The sequence below is a fragment of the Empidonax traillii genome, unplaced genomic scaffold (genome assembly GCF_003031625.1).
Source record: "Empidonax traillii isolate 1590-97213 ecotype Southwest subspecies unplaced genomic scaffold, ASM303162v1 scaffold305:size1471525, whole genome shotgun sequence".
NCBI classification, from domain to species: domain Eukaryota; kingdom Metazoa; phylum Chordata; class Aves; order Passeriformes; family Tyrannidae; genus Empidonax; species Empidonax traillii.
Genome location: NW_020955498.1, coordinates 1,358,288 through 1,380,431, shown reverse-complemented (window position 1 = coordinate 1,380,431; position 22,144 = coordinate 1,358,288). Strand labels below are relative to the sequence as shown.

At 40.2% G+C, this 22,144-nt stretch overlaps 1 protein-coding gene across 8 annotated transcripts in view; it reads left to right on the top strand.

Moving 5' to 3' along the window:
- The window catches only part of CALD1 (caldesmon 1), a 169,754-nt gene that overhangs the window by 63,761 nt on the left and 83,849 nt on the right, over window positions 1-22,144 (top strand). For 3 of the 8 annotated variants that reach the window (XM_027890977.1, XM_027890976.1, XM_027890978.1), the window contains exon 2: window positions 658-769. In XM_027890977.1, coding sequence (XP_027746778.1) covers window positions 699-769 — 71 coding nt within the window. In that variant the 5' untranslated portion in view covers window positions 658-698. Of the gene's footprint in view, window positions 1-329; window positions 770-22,144 lie in introns of those variants that run through there. The other 5 variants (XM_027890981.1, XM_027890979.1, XM_027890975.1 and 2 more) reach the window with 3 other exon arrangements.

The window sequence follows — 22,144 nt, the reverse complement described above, 5'->3', positions numbered from 1 at the left end:
TTTTTTTTTTTTTTTTTTAAGTGGGTTTTGCATATAGTTTGGCTTCTGTTGTGTGATATTTAAATGTGGTGGCTTATTTTTCTTCTTTCTGTTTTCATTCTCTTTTTTCCCCCTACTTTTTTTCTCTTTTACTTTTCTTTCCTCTCTTTTCTCATTTTCTCCTCTTTTCTTTTTTTTTTTTTCCTTTTTTGTGAAGGGGGAGTGGGAACGGACAGACAAGAGCTCACTTTTGCAAAACTTTTAATTATCTGTGAAACCAAAGAAAAAAGGGACTATCTTTGCAGTGTTTTTACTGCTCTCGTGAAAAACTTGAAACTTAAAGTTAAAATACTGCTGAATTGTTGCTTTTTTTTTGTGGAAAAGACTTGTGACGTTACAAACAGCTAGTCTGCGGCTAGCAGATGTATACAGTCCTTACTTAAAGCATGTTGATTTAATTTAACTAGGAAACTAAACGCAGGCACGGGCTATGTTTATCCTACAAGATATTTCATTAATCTTGTTTATCTCAGCAATGCTGAGGAAGTTAAATTTTTTGATGGAAAAAGAAAATAGTTACAGCAAAGTTAAGACAGCAAAACAAAACTAAATGGACTCAGTTGTTTAAACACATCCATTGTGTTTTCTCTCTCATCTAAGTGATCCTCTCCCTTTTAGATTTGGATCTTCTCAGAGCTTGAAACACTTAAACACCCACCATGGATGACTTTGAACGCCGCAGAGAACTCAGGAGGCAAAAGCGTGAGGAAATGCGCCTTGAAGCAGAGAGGTGAGCTACTACGTACGGAAAATGGTGCTGGTGGGTTGCCTTTGATTAGCAATGGCTTTGAGAATTTCTGTCTCCAATTCCAAAGTATGCTATAGCTAACCAAAGAGTCCTTGTGCTAATGATATGTGCCATAAAAGAGCTTTAGTTAATATTGTGGGAGAGATGAGGGGTATCTAGTGTCTAATTCGTATAGGCTGTTGTAAATGTCCTGGCTTCTACTTGTTTTGTTATATGGAGAAATGGAAACATCAGAGGTGGAATATGGGTGCGTGAAATCCTTGATAGAAAAGCTCATGCTCAGATGCTATATGGGTGTTGTGCAGGAGAGATTGTGCTTGTCAGATATTTATAGATGTTTGATAATATGTATATTAGAGCTAAAGTTATAAGATATGATTGAAAGCTGAGATAAACTTGGTATGTGCAGTATAGCATATCTGTGAATTGTCTGCCATTACTATACCATTGCTGCTGTGTTTGGACTGCCTGTCACTTTTTATTCATTTATAGTCACTTTATGTGGACAACAAGGACAGCATTTTCTACTAGTTATTACAGATTTATTTTGGTGAAAATGAAAGCAGAACTTGATGTGGGTATGATGTTGTCAATTTATGAAAGAAACACCATGAAAATACTGGGAATGACATTTCATTAACTAACCTGTTTTACACTTGTATAGTTTTCTTTGGTTTTGTGGGATTTCCACTGGTGTATGCAGGGAGAAAGTCAGGCTCCACTTATTTTTGTAATGTCTTCAGTGATATAAAGATTTGATTTAGTTTATTAATGGTGTGCTGATTTAAAGAAATAAAAGCTAGGTTTAAACACATTTTGTTCCCATTTTTGTACTCAATTCTGAATATGGACTTCATTTTCATTTTTGTCCTTTCCCATGATCTGACAAAACCCTGGCGTTTTGGATTCTGAATGCTATAGAAAAAAAAATTTCATTTTTCAGAGCAGTTTTAAATGAAAGCCAGCAGAATGCAGTATACTTTGTATGCCTGCTTTGGACTTTTTAGTAAGGTCCTGCTACATCAGCAACTGTCTAATGGAAATTGATGATATTTGGCGGGCAGGAGTGAATCCCAGGTAGACTAGACACAATGGCTACCTTTCTTCATAAAGAAAGCGTTGCCATGCAAAACTGGGTGTGTGAGCTCTTGTGAGGCTGTACACTGAACCCATGAGCTCTGGAAAGCAGCAGCATTGCGGGCAGATAAATAAACTCATGTGAAGTGTGGTGGCCAAAGGGAAATGAGGCAGCAGCCTCCCTTTGCACAGTGCAGCCATTGCCATCCCTGAAAGGCAGAGGAGCAAATGTGCTATGCACTAAACTGCCAGAAAATTTCCCCTGGGTCTGGGGCTGTGTGTGTGTATTGGGCAGCATGAGAGGGACTGCAGAGCCCATACTTGTGTATGGTATAGCACATGATGCTTATATACTTGCAGTACACTTCTGCTTTAAGAAAATTTGTTTAAGGAAAGGCTCAAATTTTAGGCTTTTTTTTTTTGTGAATAGAGAGCCTGGGTGGCCTGTGGAGGATGCTGGGGAGTGTAGTTTGGAGGGTGCTTTCTGCTACAGAAAAGTGTCACTTGACTTCCCTTTGAAGACCTCCAAGCTCTAATGTGAGTGTGCAGAGGCTGTGGGGTGGCCTGAGCATCAGCCATGGCTGGCTCGTGAAGGCAGCAGGAAGCTTGGGGTAAGGATTCTGCCTTTGCCACTGTTGAAGCTTAAATCCAGGGCTTCGGGTATATATCCCACCCTTGCTTTTGGAAAGTGTTTTAGCCATGTCTAGGGTGGCTTTATTGGGATTTAGTGTGGTAGTCTTCGTGGAGGAGGGGAGCCCTATGGCAGCCTGACCAGAAGAGACGAGCTTAGGCCTGTGTCCCTGATTTCTCCAAAATCGCTGCAGATGCGCTCCATGGCCTTTCCCACACATTTGAAGCCTTTTAACAATAAATTGCTGTATGCTAAGTCTTGCTGTACTCCCTCCACTGCTGCCAACTTCAAGCATTCAAGTACGACAAGTCAGTCTCCTTTAAAGTCGCTAGACTCCTTTAAAAACCTTGAGATCTTTAAAATAATTTAGTCTGGGGTTTTTATTTTTTGTTTGCCTTAACAATAACAGAGCCTGATTCTCAAATTCAGATGTGACACTGGGAGCCAGGACATCCTGAAATCTGCTAACATGGCTAACGTGGAGGAGGAGCTGAGCTGCTTCCATTGCGTTGCGCTGCTCACGACTAGTGAAAGGCAGCAGCATTGGGGCAGTTATTAACAAACAAATATGTGATGCTGGATTGGTTTTGATGAATTTAGATTTTTAGGGATTTGGGGAATCATATTTACCTTTAAAATATTACTAGAACACGTTCCCATACGTGTCATGAGCTACAGCAGACTCTCCTCTGAACAGTTTCAAGCATTTTATGCAGTGAATTGTGAAGTCCTAAGGTGCAGTGTGGAGGCTGAAAATACTCTGTCAGCTCTGAGCGCTGGCACCTGCTGCTTGGGTACAGGGCATTTCCCTGCACCCTTCCATGATTGGGCTGTAGCCTGACTATGGGGAAAACACCACTGGTTGTAAGCATTTCCATTGAAAGATGGACAGATGGATGATTATGTAGCCTGTAACATGTTTGCTAGGTGTCCCAGACACTGCTTAGACTTCTTCAAATAGAACAGTAAACCCTGAAATGCAAGCATATCATATCATATCATATCAAACAGTATTTGTAGCTCAGCCAGTCGCAGTGACACATTTTGCCGTTTGCTGGAATGAAAGTACATGGAATGCATGTATGGTTGAGCCTGTAAAGAGGCCAGTTTTGTCTTTTGAAGATCAACATTGCATTTTGCTCTTGGTATGTGCTGTGGCTAGTAGTTGATATTGTGGCAACTCAGATACAAATTGACACCAACTCAGCAAGTGTTTTTTTGGCATTTTAATATCTTACCTTTTCTAGGTATCCCACACATTCTGGATTCCCCACAAAGGCTCATTGTGCCCACCCAGAAATTCTGTCCAGCCAGATTTTTTTCACTGTTTATAGTTGTCTGGATCTCTGGAGGCCTGTTAACATATTTGTAGCTGCACTGCAGACCTGTCTAGGGGACATGTGTCCAACAGCAGACGTATGGGACTTTGTCCAGCTTTCTCCCAGGCTGTCAGATTTATTGCACGTGCTGAAGCTGGCGGAGACCCAGCAGCTCTTGTACCTCATGGGAGAACGAGGCTTTTCAGGCATAGACTGGGAAACCCTGGACAAAGTATGGCAGTGTTAACTGTGCCAGTCTCCTGGCATTTTGCTTCTAGTCTGTACTGATCAGGTGTGAGGTCAGGGAAAAAAGGACCCTACTAGTCGTTTGGGTGCTGGGATGTGCTATGTCTTTAACTGCTCTGTGGCAAAGACAAGGCTTTGTCCTGCTCCTCAGAGACAGAGGGAGTCCTTTGCCTGGGATGATGGTTGTATAAAGCTCTGAGGTGCCAGTCCAGAGCTGGCTGAAATCAATGTAAAGCTTTCCACCAACTTCAGTGGGCTTTGGATTAAGCCCTACCTGAGTTATTCCAACCAGCTGATTTATGAGGCAGTCTCAGTGGCAGCCTTGAAGGAGCTGGATAAATGCTTTACCTTCCCAGCCACAGGGTACATACTGTGCTGGAGTGTCAGGGTTGTTACAGAAATGGGTTGCACTTAAGCGACAGGAAAAATCCCATATGTAATTGAAGCACAGGGGATTGACTTTCAACAAGGGAAAAAACGAATACCACCTGCTGCTTAGTGCCTCTTCCTAGGCAGTAAAATATGTTCTCTTGAAAAAAACCATTGAGTTTTGTCATGTTGATGTTGTAACTGACACTGGAAGAATTTAGCCTGGGGCTGGGTACAGTGTGTGTGTGTCTGGAGGAGTGGTGCTTTCTGAGTATCTTGCTGATGCACTTTGGTCTGCCACAGTTGCATGCAGCTGCAGTGAAAAACTGAGGTGAAATACTTCTTGAAGTGGCAATAGACCTACTTCCTTGGCTTCAGCATAACTGAGAGAAAAAATTGGCCCCTTCAGCTCTCTAAAGAATAGTTCTCAGGTTGATTTATTTAGCACTTAAGCCTCAATTTTACAACTGGATGACTTGCCATTGTATTTTCACCTCTCCTTGTGTTTGTGTGGTGGTTTTGTTTGTTTGTTTTGTTTTGGTTGGTTGGTGGTGGTTTTGGTTTTTCTTTTTTCTTTTTTTTTTTTTCTTTTTTTGTTTGTTTTGTTTTGTTTTGGGGTTTTTTGGTTGTGTTTTGTTTTTGTTTTTCCAATTGTATTAGGAGATTGGATGTGGCCCTTAGTGCCATGCTATAGTAATAGGAGTTGGATCAGGGGTTGGACTTGATGATCTTGGAGGTCTTTTCCAACCCAATCTATTCTATGATTCTATGATTCTATGATTCTGGGAAACTGATCCAATTTACTTCACTGTCATACTATCATGACATACTATCAAAGACTTCAGGAAGGTCATTGTCAGGCTGGTCTCCATTTAGGTGAAGCTTAACTTGGAATCTGAACCACAGCTTTGCCCTGTGTAATGTTTTTCCCTAATGGACTGCAAGTCATTTCATGGGGAAGGAGAAGTGTAGGTCATCCTGTTGTAAAAATAGGGCAAAGAGAAAGGGATATATCACATCAAATCACAAATCACTGAAAAGACTCTCTAAATGCACCCTGCAAAATGTCCTGACAGGGGCCAAAGCTGTCCTGACTAAAGGGCTCATCTTTTTGCAGACCAATCAGATATTATTAGATATACCCTAAAAAGGGGTATGTGAGTAGGACATACAGAAAAACACTGCCATTAAAGCTGTATGGTTCCTCGTAAATTATTAAAGGCAGTAGTTAAAGATTCTTTAAAAAAAAAATAATAAAGAGAAAGGATCCATCAGCTCAATCGCAAACTCCTTCCAGTCTCTCACTTACACAGTTTTATAAGGCATTGTGGTTCATCATTGTCGTGGATGTGGGTTTGGGAATGCTCATGGGAATAACCAAGCTTGCAGGTCAGGAGCCTGCAGCAGGCCTAAAGTCTCCTGGAGTGGTAACTTAATGCAACTTTGGTTAAAAAAAGGACACATGGTTACTTCCAAAACTTATCTTAGTATGACTGAAAAAGGAGTCAAGTGAATTTCAGTCCAGATCCGTGAAGGCATGTACAGAACCAGAAAGACATTTATCATCTTACTGTTCCTGTTGAGTCTAGTGTAGCTCAGGAAAACATACAAAGGACTGATTCACCAAGTTAACAAGGTAAATCCGTCAGGGTACATCTTTGCAGGACAATGAGAAGCATGTTTCTTGTCTTCTGGAGAGGTAAGACAGGACATATTTGCTTCCACAGCATCTTAATGATTCTGGAAATCCAGGAAGTGTCATCCTTGCCATCCACAGAAAGTAAACAATTTCCTTTGCCTGTCCAGGATGGTGAGGGTGAGTGTGTATCCATGTTAAATCAACACTGAATGACCACAAATAACTTTTGAAGATGCTTCTCATTCCTGCAATGACGTTATCCCTAGTATGGGGTGTACATTATTTCACATATAAATGTGAAACAGTGTTGAGAGTTTAGGAATGAACATAAATGGTTCCTTTCCATTTTTCTTTTTTCGTGAAAGACTAGGATTTCTTGTTCCCAAATGCCTGACTATATTTTTATTGAAGAGTGTTCAGAGTGCTTCAATTGTGCTTCAATTTAGGCTTGTGTACAAGGAAAGGAGAATATGATCTTAATACAAGTTTTCAATGAGTGCATGTTTAAACATCAGAGAATCTGGCTGCATACATGTACCATGTCATTTCCCAGTGTTCACGTTTTATTGCACAACTTTGCTTCCCCAAAAGTTGAGTTGCTGTCCTCTTGAGGGCTGTGCCCTTGTCTATTCCAAGCCTCTTTTGCTACTAGAACAGAAACTACAATGGCTTTATCTCTCCACAAACTTCATATATCACGAAGTTGCAAATACTTTGAGAGTTTGTCTTTGTCTTTCTGTAAATTCTTCACCTTCTGGTGGAGATGAGACATGACATTGTCTGCCCAAGAGTTAAATATTAAGACAATGAATAAATAGAATTAGAAATGCGTGAGAGTTGAGAACAAATTGAAGTGCTTCAGTTATTAACCTGTCTCCACAGCTGCCTTGAACTCCAGGACTGACAGAACGTATTTGGATTGTTGAGATGGGTTTGGCCCTTCACATTGCACTGCTGTTGCGCAGTTCTTGGAGCTCATTCTTAACCCAGAGAGAAAAGCTTGACCCAGTGGCTCATTAAAGCGTGCTCTACTGCAGTCATTCTCAAGTGAGAGTGGATACTACCCAAGTCTTTGCCATTATAGCGTTTCAGATGCCCTGGAGGAAATAACCAAACATATGCAAAGCTCAGTAGAATTTACAGCAAAATTTTTCAGCTATTGTGTGGGTTTTTTTAGATTATATTTTCTTGAACATCGTTGTGAATAAATGTTTTATAAAAGAAGCTTTGTTCTTCCAAATAAGACATGCAGAGTGTGAACTTCACTGAGTTAAACTAACCACAATTCACAAGCAGACAACAAAATCAAGTCCTTAGTATTTCATATAGTAATCCATGTATATGTCAAGATCATTCTGTAATCTGTGTACTACATGTACTGTACCAGCCAAGCTTTTAGGAGGACGGCCCAAATCTAGCACCCAGAAAGCTAGCACAATGCTCCATCTTTAATCCCATTCAGCAGAGTGACAGGCAGGTGGGCTTCGGAAACATCAAGGAATTTTGGAAATTCCTGGGTGAAAAGAGAAATCCAATCCTATAACCAGGTAACCCACCTATGACCAAAGGGAAGTCTGCCCATTTTTTTCCTACTGTATATTTATGAGCTTTAACTAGATTGAAGTCCTTCATGAACTGGATCTTATTTAAATGCCTAATAAATATGGGCATAGAGACACAGCTTTTGGTGCTCATTATTTTAGTATGCCTCTTTAAAAGAGCACCATGTGAGGAGTAGTACAATGTGATATTTTACCGTGATTTTCAGAATTAGACCAAAACATAAGCATTGCACAAAGAAAATCATGAGGCTGAAGAAATGTAGCTGATTCAGTACAAATAAGTGTCAGTGGCTTTCCTGCCATGTTTTGTGGAAAAAAATAACATTTCTTTAGTATCTTATATGCAGACTGGCAGTATGCAGTCTATTATGGTAGAGTAGTTTGCAGTGCTCTTGCAGCACTGTCTATCTGTCACTGCACCTTCAAACAGCGTGAATCATATGTGTCCTCTGAATTTGTTCATTCAAGAGGCTTCAGATACCTGAAATGCAAAAAAAGCTGCATTAGCTGAACATTGGCCTAAAGCTGTGAAGGCAAAGAGCCTTCAGACTTCCCGTATCAGCCACAGCAGAGCAATGTCAGGTCTGTGACTATAGCTATGTATGTCCCTTGGAGGCAGACACAACACCTCAGATTCCCAGAAGCATTTTCTGTTCCCTGGTAAGGAGTACTTCAGCCCTACATGTAGGTTATGCTCAGTAAACTCCATAAAGCAGAGACCAAAGACACTGTTCTAAACTGACCCACAATAAAAGAGGTTCTGTTCTTCATCCCTGGTCTACTTTTGTCAGAGTCTTTCTTAGGCAGAGCAGTCTCTCATCTTCATTGATCTGGACAGCCAGTATCAGTTGTCAGGAAAACCTCCCTGAGCTATTTCTAAGTCTTATTAGGTGCCTAACCCAGTCTCTCTTCCTAAATAAACCCAGCTGATCTGTATTTCTCCTTAGATAGAAAGTATATTATTAAGCTCTCAGCTGCTTAGTCATTTCCCACATGCCTGATATCCAGTTAGCAAAAGAGGCAGGGTTAATTTAATTCATTGTATAAAGAAGCATTCTCAGGCCATAAAGTTGTGTCTACTGTATCACATAAATCCATATGCTTGCAAATGACTTTGCTGAAAATTCTACATTAACCCTTCTTTTGATTAAATAAGGCCTTATTTTTAATAGTGATGCTCTGCAACAAATTTTATTTAGTTTTAAAAAAAGCAAAATGAATACCGCATTGTTCCCATATGAAAGAAGCTGATGGTTGAATACCTCTTCTTAAAAAAAGTTTTAAAACTTTTTTCCAGGTAAGTACATTTGATATATTTATCTGTCATAATATATTCTATTGGCTGCATATGCATGTTGCAAGTGGCTGATGACATATACCCTGATTGTTCAGCCTGCCCACTGAGATAGGCCATACAGGGTTTTTTGGGGCAGAAAGCCATAAAATGCTGCTCAGCTGGTTACTTCTCACAGCCTTTGACATGCAGGTTGATTGCTAGTACAGCCCTCCTTGCTGCTGCTTGAGAGGGAAGGTGGGAGCAAAGTGAACAGGGTTGCCCTGCGTTGCCCTCCTGCCACACTACCCACACCCTGGCCCCAGAGGCTGAGCAGCTACTTATGAGTAGAGCATCTGGGGACAGACTTGGACTGGTGGTCCTGAGCCCAGCGAGCTGCTCTGCATATGTGGTGACACAACATTGTGATTGTCAGTGTTTCATTTGCTCTTTTGCTCTGCACAGAAGAGAGTAACTAGAAACAGCCTCTAAACCCACAGCTTTCCAGACTTGGATGGATATGATCCCTTAGTTGTTAGGTTGCAATGCCTCCTTCTTAGGGAACAAAAGCATTGTTGCACTTGTTGCTTAGTTCTTCTGGGCATTCTGTGCTCAGAGTGGTAGAAGCTGTTAGGCATGATAGAGATTGAAGTTACTGCCCATCTGTAAGACTCTCTAAGGAGTGACATGAGAATAAATTTAGCCAAGTGTGTTCCTAGGAACATCTGCTTCTCAGTATGAGTTTGCATTTTATTAACCTCTTTATGATCTAATATCTGAAATTAAACCAGATAATCGGAATATTAGATTTCCCTTTAAAAAACTTAGGCCAATTGTTTTGCAGGGGTAATATATTAAATAAAATCAGACGCTAACAAGTTTTACACACAAATAAGCAACGTATGAAAACATTATCAAATTGCTGGCAGCCTGGGTAAAGTCATCCTTTTACAGCTCAGTTGACAGAATTGTGGTGGGAAAATGTGATTTGCAAATGAAACTCCAAAGAGATTTCAACTTGCAGAAGCATCTCATTTGGTTGATTAGCATCTACATTTTTGGCTTTGTGCCCTTAAATTAGTTTTTAATTACTGAAGATAAATTTATCAGCAGCTTTATTTCTCTCATCATAACCTACTTATCAGCTCATGCTAAACAAGGAAAATCCCTCTTGCCAGCAGATTGTTCTTATGTGATCAAGGTCTTTCTCTTTCATAGAATAAAGTCAGGTGACTGTGCTTCTTGGGCAACTTAATTCATCAGCGTGCAGCTCAAGAAATATTCCTGGCCAGAAATAAGGTCAGTGGGCAACTACTCCTTAGAAAAGAAGTCTAATGACAGCACAGTCTCTGGGAATGCTGGCCTGCAGCCTGACCAGAGGGGTCAGGCTAACAAAAGTGATACAGCTACAGATTAGAAGGAGCAGTATTTGTGTCAGTGTTGCAGCTGAGCCCTTCTCTTCCTGGGGGGCAGCAAGGGTGACGGGAAGTGGAAAGTAAGCTGAATGCTTTTGTTTTCACTTATCGGAAAGTATAGACCAGGGGTTAGTGTATGGGACAGTTAAAGGTTAGCTTCATCTTGGTTGACATTAAGGAAATATAAATACATGTTTTTCTCCTATTTACATGAAAACCTGTTGATTGGTCCAAATAAACCTGCTTATTAATAGTCTTTACTGGATAGTCTGTTGAATAAAAGGCCAGCAAGTTTGTCATGCTGACAGAGAAAATCAAGGGAAGGCTACAACTTAACAGCAAGTTGTGACTGTCTTTTGGTTTTTTCTCTGTCATTTGATGAAAACATACCTCAGTTTCCTTTAAGGCAGCTCGTGACCCATTTTTGATGCCAACATTTTTTAAACCAGCAGCAGGTTGCTAATAAAGGTTATCTTCTAGGCAGACTGTGTTCTTGTCCTGAGACTGTAAGAGAAGTGCTGAAAATTAGTACTCAAAATCAGGGCTTCTTCAAAAGTTTGGTAGAGTTACTTCTCCGTAATACTACTTACCTCTTCTGCCAGCTTGAGACAACATCTTGGTATATAAACTGATTCACTTGAGCAAGTGCTCCATTCTTTGTGAGCCCTCTTTTTATGACTTAAACCTGATGCGTATGATGGCAAATTTTTAAGTCAATTAAATGAACACAGTGGGAAGTAACCAAATTATGGTGACTCGACTTGTCAGCCGAGCCTCTTGCAAGAGAAGTGTTATTGTGAAACAACACAGGAGGGTAAGACCAGTCATGCTGGAGGTTGGACTAGATGATCTCCAGGGGTCCCGTTCAGCCCTAACTATTCTGTGATTTACGCTGGGAGGTTTACACTGATTTACTGCACTTGGTTTCAAACCAGGTTTGAGGTAAACTTTTGCTACTTCTGTGCAGAGACAAGGGCTCTGTAACTGTGATGAGGTGACTTGGTGCTGGACTCCTTGATGAGTAATCTCTGCTGATTCTCACCTTCCATGCAAATCCTGCCTCTTTGTATGGCTGCTCTTGTTTCTGCTGTTAACTTGGCTCTTTGGAAGGATGGGAGGCATACGTGATAATAGACAGGGAAGCTCAGACATTGGTCTACCTCCAATGCCTTAACATTACATGTTGTATGAGGTCAGGTACAGATCAGGGGAAGGCTGGCATTAGATAGGTGAATCAGATGTTACACATATCCACCAACTGCTATTGACCATATGTCAAGAAACAAAGTGTTCAGGGACTTGCTGCAAGCCACCTCAGAGTCAGCCAGTGACTACAGCTATTACGTTTCAAAGGTGAATAGGGAGAGAGACTAGAAAGAAAAATCTAAGCAACATCACTTTTAAAATGAGAATAGCACTGTAGAAATGATTGGAAACATTTACAGTTACTTGTTCACAAGACGTACAGTTTCTTACAAGACAGCTTAACTCTTAGAAATATGTCTTTTGGGGCTGGGGATGGGAGGGGGGATGTTTTTGTTGAGCAAAATTCTGACAAGCAGACAGTGCTAACAGGAGCAAGCTGGTTTCATACTGATAGGGAGAAAATCAGATACTCTGTGTGACAATCTTGGTAATTTCTGAAAATCAGAGTTATAATACACTGTTGAGAAATATACAGAGCTGAAGTTGTCCCAGAGCAGAATGCTTGCTTAACATAAAGAATAAAACTTTTTCCTTCTGTGTTTTTTTTAGCGGAGAAAAGAAGATAAATGGTATAAATGGCTTTTAGTGAAATGGATCTTTTGGGAGGGGGAAGAAAAAACCATCCAACAAACCTCATAAATTTATTTTTAACCTCATGTGAATTCAAAAACTTTTAATTAAAACCTAGCAATCAGATTTTCACAGAAATGCTTACAGTTCAAAAGTCACCCACCATGAAAGGCTGCCACCACTCCTCATACTTAGTGCTTATCATCTTGTCAGAGGACCAGAGCACAGTAGAGACTGGAGAGGAAAGCCCTTTTCACGGTCCATATACAGATGATTTTTTTGTCCAAGTGCACTCTTGTGAGATGATTATACCATTGCATTGGTATGTCACATCATGCCATTCCTCAAGATGAAGTCCTCAGCATTCAGTCTGTTTTTTCCCTTTTTCCCATGTAGAAAATGATGACTGTTTAGAAAGGAAAAAAATCATGTTTTTCCACAGGATTAGCATGACTGTAGTTTCTTTGGAGTAGGTTTCTTTTACTAGCCTGTAATCACCAAGCTGAACAGTCCTCACAGCTTTTTCAAGTTCATATTCAGCACGTACGAAATGGCAATCTTTTTTTGGGCACTGTTGCTCAGATCATTCCCAAGATTCTCCAGTGGCTACTACTTCAGTGTCTTAATAAGGCAGCACCATAGCTGGGAAAGACAAGGAGATGGCTCTTCTAAACACTGGCAACACATGGATTCCTTTTATGGTCCAGCTTGCACAGTGGGGTATTCCTCTGAAGGTCAGTGACAGGGATTAAAAAATGCTTCCACAGAAGCTTACTTTTTGAGTGCAGGCATCACATGGCTAGTGCCACGTGTTCAGGCTGTTCTAAAAAGGAGAAAGAAATAGTTGGGTAGGGGAGTATAGAAAGAGGGGGAAAAAGCAGAGCCTGAAGTGCTGTGTATTTTGTACTGATGCTATTGCTGCGATCACTGGGGCTGCAGGATGTGACTGTCACGTAGAGAATGTGTGAGCATGTGCTGGGCTGGTATTTCATAAACAATGCCCCTAAGAAATGCCTCTGTAGGTTTTCAGGGTTCAGATCATCTTGTAGTAACACCAAGGGCAAATTTTCATGTCATGGCTACGAATTTGGCTTTTCATTCTCCCAACAAAATGGGATAGAGTCCTAATGACCTTTTCAAGCCAATGAGTTATGATAGCTGGAGGGTTTGTCTGTGCTGGAATGTCATAAGATGAGTTTGGTAAGGAAAAGGTTTAATTCTACCTACCTTCCCCTTCTCTCTTGTAAAAGCTAGAGAATCTTTTCTTTCATTAGCATGTGGTTATCTTAGACTGGAGCATTGCTTAAGTTGCTTCAGGGTTACGGTCTTATTTCTCACCAAAATTTTTCAAGGAATAGTAAAGTCATTCCAATATTCTAACAGGAAGAAATATGTTGGTGGTTAAACTAATATGAGAAAACCTCCTACTAAGTAATGAAAATATTATCATGTTTTGTCAGGCCTGAATATATGTACAGGATATATATAAACTGAATGAAGATAATATATCTTCAAGGTAAACCAGAAATGTTTAGGCAAATAAAATGGACCTGTAATCTAATATTTTGTGTACTGTAATCTAATTTTTCATCTTGGAGACCAGAATGACTTTTCTGTCACCAACTCATCCTTACTGTTGTTCGTCCCTCAGCTTGGACTGTACCCTATTATTGCTTTTTAAGCCAAATTCTAATTACTAATATGGTAGCTATTAAACTATGATGATAAGGAAAGACTTCAACTTTGTCACCAGCTCTGACACTTTGAGTAAAGAGAAGGGCTTGAATGTGTTGTTTTGGTGACTCACATCTTAAAAGTCCAACTTTCTTCATCTGTTTCCCTGTTGTTTTGCTGGCTCCATCCTGATTTCACCTATCATGCTCACGTCATACTTACAATGAGATCCTGATGTACTGACTGTGATATCATTATAGGTCTTGCATGCTTGTGGTTATGCTGACTTCGGAGGAAATGGGACTTCCCAGTCAGTTGGCTGCATGGTTTTTTGCTGGATATAGTATCTTGCTTTGAGGAGATAAAGGCATAAATACACAGAAGTGAAGTAAACATCACAAAACATGCAGTTTAGTTGATGAAAGCTTTTAAACCCCTGTCACTGCTTGCAGATAATAGAAGAACTCTGAAATTCAAGAAATTATTAATGAATATGTTTTAAAACAAGATAGATCTAGGAGGAAGGGGTTGGCTGCCAGCTAAACTCAGAGGACCCATTTAACAGGCTATGTCATACCTTCATAGCTATTCAGACTGAATCCTGTTGTCAGTGGTTGTACACATTTAGTAATTGCTCTGGCTTTAAGGGATTGATATAACTGAGGGTAAAGAGCATCTGTCCTGTCCCCATTATACTGCTGGAAAAAAATATTGGTAAGTTGTCTTGGTGACTAAAAATTACTTTTCTGTCACCAACCCATCTTCATTTATTTATTGGTTATTCCTCCTTCAATTTGGGCTGTATGTACCCTGTCATCAGTTTTTAAGCCAAATTCTTTATAAAAGTCAATAGGGAGTCCTGCGCAAAGGGAAATGACATAATGTTGCCCTTTAGTCCTACCTACAGAGCAGCAGACTTGGGGAACATGTGCATTTTCTTTATTACCAAGCACTGAATTTACAACATGTGTTCATTTTCTATTGACATCCGGCAGCTACCTCATACATTGTGAATTGGACCATTCGTATTCAAGACAATTGTTTTTAATAAAAATATTCTGAATGTTGGCTTTTTTTTAGGATTACATATCGCAAATGTTGTTGTTCAGTACTCAGAGGTAAAGAATTTTAATGGGCAACACTGGGTGTTGGTAGCCAAAAGTATTTCCTTGCCCCACTGGAGTAAATGATTTTGTAGGCTGCCACTTTTTACACAAGCAGTAACTGCATTTTGCTAGAGATATGTGTCTATAGTTTGTAGAACACTTTTGATACAGAAGATGCTTCTGCCAATATAAGCTATTATCATACGAACTGTCAGCTTTTACAGGTTTAAAATGAACACTTTTTTTAATAGGACAACCTCTTTGCTAGTTAGAATTTAGACTCTTTAAACCTTAAATACTAAATTAGATGAAGTAAGGATGTAAGCATAAACATAAAGAAATCTGTCCAGAGTAGATTGCTTGATAGGTAGATGAAAGTGATTCATTGTGTTGGGAATAGTAATGCCATTTTTACTGTGTTTACTCCTTTAACTCCTTTCTTTAGCACTGTAGAGTCTCTCATAATGTAAGCTGCTTTATACATCCCCATACTCAGAACGCTAGAGATCTTGTCAATTATTTACTTGTCAGTTATTTACTCATTGTAAATCCCTTCATCATCCTTGTAACATGGTAGTGCTGTTGCTTTAGCTTTGCTAGTAGGGAGCGATGAGGGACTCAGAAGAACAGCCAAAAACCTATCAAAGGCTATGTATGAATGCTTTTTGCTTGCTTATTTTTTTATTATATCTTCTCCAAGCTGCAGCTGCAGAATTTGGAGAATGATGCTGAAATCACCCAGGCCCAATGTGCAGAGCATTTTTAGAAGGAGAAGCCATGAAAAGAAGCTTTAGTTATAGACTTCAGAACTCCTCCTCTATAAATTTTAAACTCCGTGGAGATTTGCCCACCTACTTACATTTAATAAGAACTCTGTATATTTTACTGCGGGGAAAATTGTATACAGAGCCGTTGCTTACCTCTGCCACTCACTGTTGACTCTTGGGTGTTGGTAGGAAGATACTGCAGCTCATGTGCTGATGATTCCCCCTGGCAAGGAAGGATATAATTAGGTTGACAGCCTGATAATGCTGGAGTTATTGACTGTTGGGTGGCTGACACTGAGATGGCATGAGATGATTTGCAAAGGATACAGGGTTTTTATGGAGCAACTCTACTTTATTCAATAAACACTTTCAGAAGCTGTAGAGGAGTAACAGCACCTCCTTGTAGCCCCTTTCTACTGGATTTTGGGACATTTCACCTGGTATAGCTTTTGTTTAAGAGCAGACTGAAGAGTCTTTTAAATGCTTGTGCAAGCTTTAGAGTCACATCTTGAAAGGCCAATGGATAGGGTATTTTAATATGTTGTGGAGCATCTGTGTGAGAGAAGGACATGGAAGACATCTGGAGACTTGTTCTGGCCAAAACTAACAAACATAATGCTTATTTTTTTGGTAAAGCAATCAGAAAATAGGGCAGGAGAAATACCAGATCCTTTGACTGAAGGTACTCTTCTGCCATTTGTGCACTGGATTCATCACCAGGGATAGCAGCTATGGCTATATCAGATTAATTTTTTTTTTGCTGTTTTTTTTTTTCCTTAAACCAGAACCATGTCCCCGTTTCTTTTGAATGTGCCTTTATCATCAGAGGTTTAGGCTGTCATAACATATTTTACTTCAAGCTCCATCTTTAATCACTCAGTGGCAGACCTGGGAATAGAAAGACATGTCTCAGCAACGGGACCTCATATCTCTCTAAGGCAGAGAACAGCTGTGAGCTTTCTTACACAACAGCCTGCTCTGCAGTTTGCTTGCAAGCTGCATTTTCATGAACTAGGGCAAATGCTACTTCACCTTGCAAGTCTCAAAAGACATAGAACTGCCTGCAATCTTGTTTAGGCAGAAGAAGGGAATGTGGCAGTTGAGTGAATGCTGGGAACAGATAATAAATTAAGATTTCTAGGCAGAAAAAAAAAAAAGTTGCTCAACTCCATTTGCTAGACTTCCTCCTCTCTAGCCTCATTCCCCATTATTTATCAATTAAATATATTGGTAGTAGTGGGCAGAGGATGGGATAATAGTTGTTGTCCTGTTCCAAAAGCCATGATATTGGATACCAGAAAAAATGAGAGTCAGATGAACATGATGCTGTTGAGTTGCCATTGGTAGAACAGAATGTACTGTACTTTTCAGCTATGCTTGTTATTGTGTCTAAAAGCATATACTATGACTGAAATATGGATGTCAGCCCGTCACACTTGTGTCTTTTATAGGCTCCTCATTACGTTGCTAAACTGAGGGCAATAGATTAGACTACCATTAAAATTCCATGTCTCAAACCACCTTATTTTTCTGCACAAACCTTCCTCAGCTTCCACTGAGAATTACATGCAAATGCAGTCTTATCACTCAGGTACTCAAAGATGCCTGTTTGCTCTTCCTTCTGTCTGCAAAATTTACATTGATTCCATCGTTACAAAAACTGGATGAAATGCTTGTATGCTTGTTTTTCATGAAAACCTTTATGGGTAGAAGCTTTTGGTGATGGGGAGATAAAAAAGTGTGATGAAAACTGAGAAAGTTTATCCCAAACTCTTTCACAAATGAAACTGAGAGGGAGAGGGGGAAAGCTGTACATTTCCTTCAAGGTGTCAATGAGTGGCTCTGGTTTTCTCCAGATGGAGAACACTCTCTGAAGTGGTAGACTGAGCTGTGAACCTGGTGTCCAGAGAGGGCTGGGACGCAGGGCAAAGTGGTGTTTCTGGAGGAGGGCATAGGGGGCTGATCATGTGAAACGTGCTGCAATGTAAATTGCTTTGTTGCTTGGCTCCTCTCCTCAGCACCAACTAAACTGTGCGTAGCAACTCCACTTTTGCTGCTCGTTGTATTAAACTTCAACTCAGTGTTTTTTCAGTACTACTCGGAGCCACAAATTGGAAACCAGCACCAAATATTTAAATTAAATATGAACTTGAAACTAGTTTAAGCTGTTATTCATTTAATGAACTGCAACTCAGTCCAAATAATTACTTTTAAAAGTCTTTTTTTAATTCAAATCTTAACTTGAATCGAAGGAGCCAAGCTGAAACCAAACCAAAGCTGAGCTGAAAAATATACATTAGTTGAACTTTATGATCAGAACTGTGCTGAAAATTTGCTTACATATATGGAGTGAAGGGAAGGACCTCTGCTCTGAAATTCTTACAATCTTAATTAACACAGGATGTGCACAGCTGATTGACAGTGAAATGGCAGAACATAACAGTTAGGCAATTACAGACAGCACAAACTGTGGTCACAACTCATCAATTAAATGTGGGTGGAGTCATTAGCAAATATGACCCAGACACAGTGATTGCACTGAAAGACGAACTTTATAGGAAAAGGGACAAAGCAGGATCTCTCTTACCTACCTTTATACTCCAAGATGTAGATGCTTACCTGAGACCAGGAGATAAACAGAAGGATTCAGTTCCTGGCAGGGAGTTAAGGTGGGCTATTGGTCACCCTGTTAGACCCATCTAATGGGACACATGCATTTTATCAGGTACAGGTGGTGGGGTCCCTTATCCCTACTCATCACAGGTCTAGCCTGCCCTGAAAAGAAACATACCAGCAGTACTTGCAATATGGTATCATGAGTTATCTCAGTGAAGCCTCCAATGGAATGCCTAGCTCAAAGCTGAAGGCAACCAAAACAGGAAGAATATATGCTGGCAAGTACTGGGATTGATCAAACCAATTAGTCTGATCTAGTGAAAAGATTTAAAAATGGAAGAACAGACTAGAAAGAAGAGTAAATTTTTGAAGCATCTCCCGTGAATTGAGTTGCTGGCACGTGACTCTGCCCCAGGTTGTTTCCCAGTGGTGCAGGATTTTATCCATGGTGGGGAGGTCCTAACACAATTCCTTCCTGGAGCCTGGCTCCAGGCTCTTGGTGTGTTAGAGCTCCTGGACAACCAAGCAGGAACTGAGAAACTTGCACACTCTATTTTAGCTCAGCACCTTGCCTTCCTGATGCTTAGGTGTTGGCCTGTATAAACATAGGTATTTGGCCTGTGATAAATGTACCAAGGGGTTTTTTTCTTCCCTTCCTTGAGTGCTTAAAGCTCCATTATCAGTATCCAGGAAAGCCATGTTTAGACTGAGTTGGAAACAGGTACCAATAAGGCTAGCTGATGCAAAAGCAGTTTATTTTAATTTTAATAGTTCTTTAAACGAGTTCTGCATTTGTGTATAGCTCCTTTGTTGGAATAAAAATCTTCCTTGGAGGCTACCAGACAGCTATAAATAGCTGTCGTGGGTATTTATGATGAGGATAATCTCAGGAGAAGGTATTTTTAACTTTGCACATTGTTTAGAGTAGGAAATTCTTTTAATGCCCTCTTTTTCCATTCCCAGTGCCATTAGCTTTTCCCCACCCCCCTTATGATGTGTGCCTTGCCCTTTCTTTCTCTCTCTCATTTCCTTTAAGGTTCAAAGTTACAGCCAATCTATTCCAGAGGCAGACTTGAGTTTATTTCTTTTTTTTTTTAAGGAAAATGCTAACTTTGGCCTTTTGTGACTGTGGAATTCAGTTCATTTCATGGGGCTATCAGAATGTAAACAAGATATCTCACTAGGCTGTCACTGTACATTGGGTACTTAACAAGCACTTTATTTCTCTTGCATGGGGAACTAATGCACTTTTTAGAATAACAGTGGCAATCTATTTTATACTCCCACAGAAAATATACCACTCTTTTTTTGCAAGTTTTTGAGAGCTGCTACTTGTACCAATACTCAAGTTAACGCTGGACTGAAAAAAAAAGTATTATGCTGAATTATACTGGTTACTTAAAAATATGGTTCCCAGCAAAGCCTATTCTCACACAAGTCAATATATAACTGCAGTCTACAAAATTGTCAAGTATGTGTTAACTTGAGAGAAAGTGCTGTGTAGACAATGGGCCAGATTAAAAGCAGGTAGAATCTGACACAATTTGAAGTGCAGCCTTTGAAAGAAGTTGACCTGCTAACAGTTGTGCAATCTAGTCAGGCTTTTATTTAATTTTCCAAGATGGTTTTTAATCTTAAAAGAGATTGACACATGCAAAGCCTAACAGCTGATGAGTATTAGTTAGCTTCTAGATAGGGGAAACCTAGATTGTCAGTATGAAGTTTTAGCAGATTATTTGACAGCCAAAATTAGGTGAGATACGTCCTGCTTAGCAAGTCAGATTTTACAACGTATTTCAATACCTTGTGAAATTATCTTTGAAGTCTCTGATCTCTCATGGGACCCAGCAGAAGACAGTATGCTCTTGAAAATGTGACCCAAGCTCCCTGCTACTGCCAGCAGCCCCAGAGCATCCTTTAAGCCCTATAAGGTGATGTTTTGGGGGTTTTTGAAGATGGAAGATGGACGTTTCAAGCCTCTTTTTCTCTGTACACTAGCTAAAGAAAGGATTTGTGGCCTGTGACCCATCCACCCTTGTTTGTAAAATGGTGCTTTTGCTTTCATGGGAATTATGTTTGGGTTTTTGACGGCTCACGTGACTGTTAATTTCGCAATTATATTTGTGTTTACCCCATAAATATGTAGGTAGATGTATATACATAGCCTGCAGGTTCAAAACGCTAATGTGTTGGAGGCAAGGGCTTGTGGCCACACAGCCCACTTACTGCATTAATGGTTAAAGAAAAGAAGTGGGAGATATAGTGGGTTCACCTTAGCCAGATGCCAGGTGTCCACCAATCTGCTCTATGATTCCCCTTCCCAGCTGGACAGGGGAGAAGACAATAAGATGGAAAATGACTTGCAGGTTGAGATAAAGCAGTTTACTAAAGCTTAATTTCCCATCTGTAATGTTGTTTGCTTGGAGAACAGAAGTTATTAAACATTACTATCAAACAGAAAATTTTACTTTTGTAATTGAGTAAATGTTAGGGAAACATGGTTGCTGCTTGGTGACTTCAGAGAGGTTGAGTGCTCAGATACAGCTTGCTAGAGGAACTGTGGTATATTTCAAGTAGACCCACAAAAGGGTTAGGACCTTCTGCCCAAATGCAGCAGATGACCTACAGCATGCAGATTTTTGGAGCCTTGGAAGTTCTTTGCTAAAAACCATCAACAATCCACCTGGTCAAGAGTAGACCTGGGAAGTACGATAGGGAGTGTGCAGCAGGCTCAGCTACCCTGGGGGAACTCCTGTCCTGTGCAGGCAAAATCCAGGGGAAACAGGAGCTACCAGATAGAAGCAGGACTTGGTTTTGTGCCTTACTCCAGGGTCAGTACCAGCCATGTTATTCCAGCAGAGAGACCAGAAACCATTGGAGGTCAGCTAGAAAAAAAGGTGATGGGTTGCAGCCTCACTGAAGTCTTGATTCCCAAGCCAAGATGTCAGGGCGTGTTCGGAATGGAAGTTTTCTGCATGTCCCATAGCCTTGACTGAGAGACAGCTTTGCTGAGTTAGCTTGCAAGAGTGCCAGGGGTAATGAGTCCAGTAAAACCTGGCTGCAAACCACCAAGTTTCTTACATTCTCAGTTTATGGGATGTAGTCAAATGATTTCTTTCACAGTTACCTTGCCTATCTTATCTGATGAAACTGTGGCTTTATTTGATCTTAGTATTTTTCTCCTTTCTCTGTTGCCTAGAATGTGACTAGATCAAATTTCCCTCTTCTGTCATGACCATTAGTAGCTAATTTTTTTTTTTTACATGAAGATTTTTTTCAAAAATAAAATCTCTCCCAGTCTGTAGTTATGTAATATTCAAGGTCACAGTAATCATAACAGAATCTGCCTCACTTAATAGGACTGTGCTCATGGAAATGAAAATGCCCCAGCAGGATTTTTTGCAGGATTTTGCTGCAAAACACATAGTTCATGAGACTTGATCCATGAAAGATAATGCCATTTTCAGGCTCATTGTGTTGAGCTGTTTAGTATCTTAAATTTTTTAGTTGTGAGGCAGAAGTGAAAAGCATTTGGGTCTCTTCTCTCAGAGCATAAGGAAAAACATTGCTATTCTGTGAATATTCTGAGTGGCTTTGAATCCAAAATGGCATATAATTAAAACTTGCCATATATATAGGTGTTCAGGGTCTTCCCAAAGATGTTTTGTATTATCATTCCTTGTGTTCTCTCTTTTTCCTCCCTTATGTCTTCTCAGCACCGCAGTCCTCCATCCCTAGTTCACAATCATCCTCACAGGTATTATTCATGTCAGAGGAAAAGCTTTAATGTGGTGGAGGAATGTGATCTCCACACAAAAGCTGTGGGTGGAGGAATGATGATCTAGGGGAAAGCTGACCAGCTGTAAAACTCATGTCACTTTCTTAAT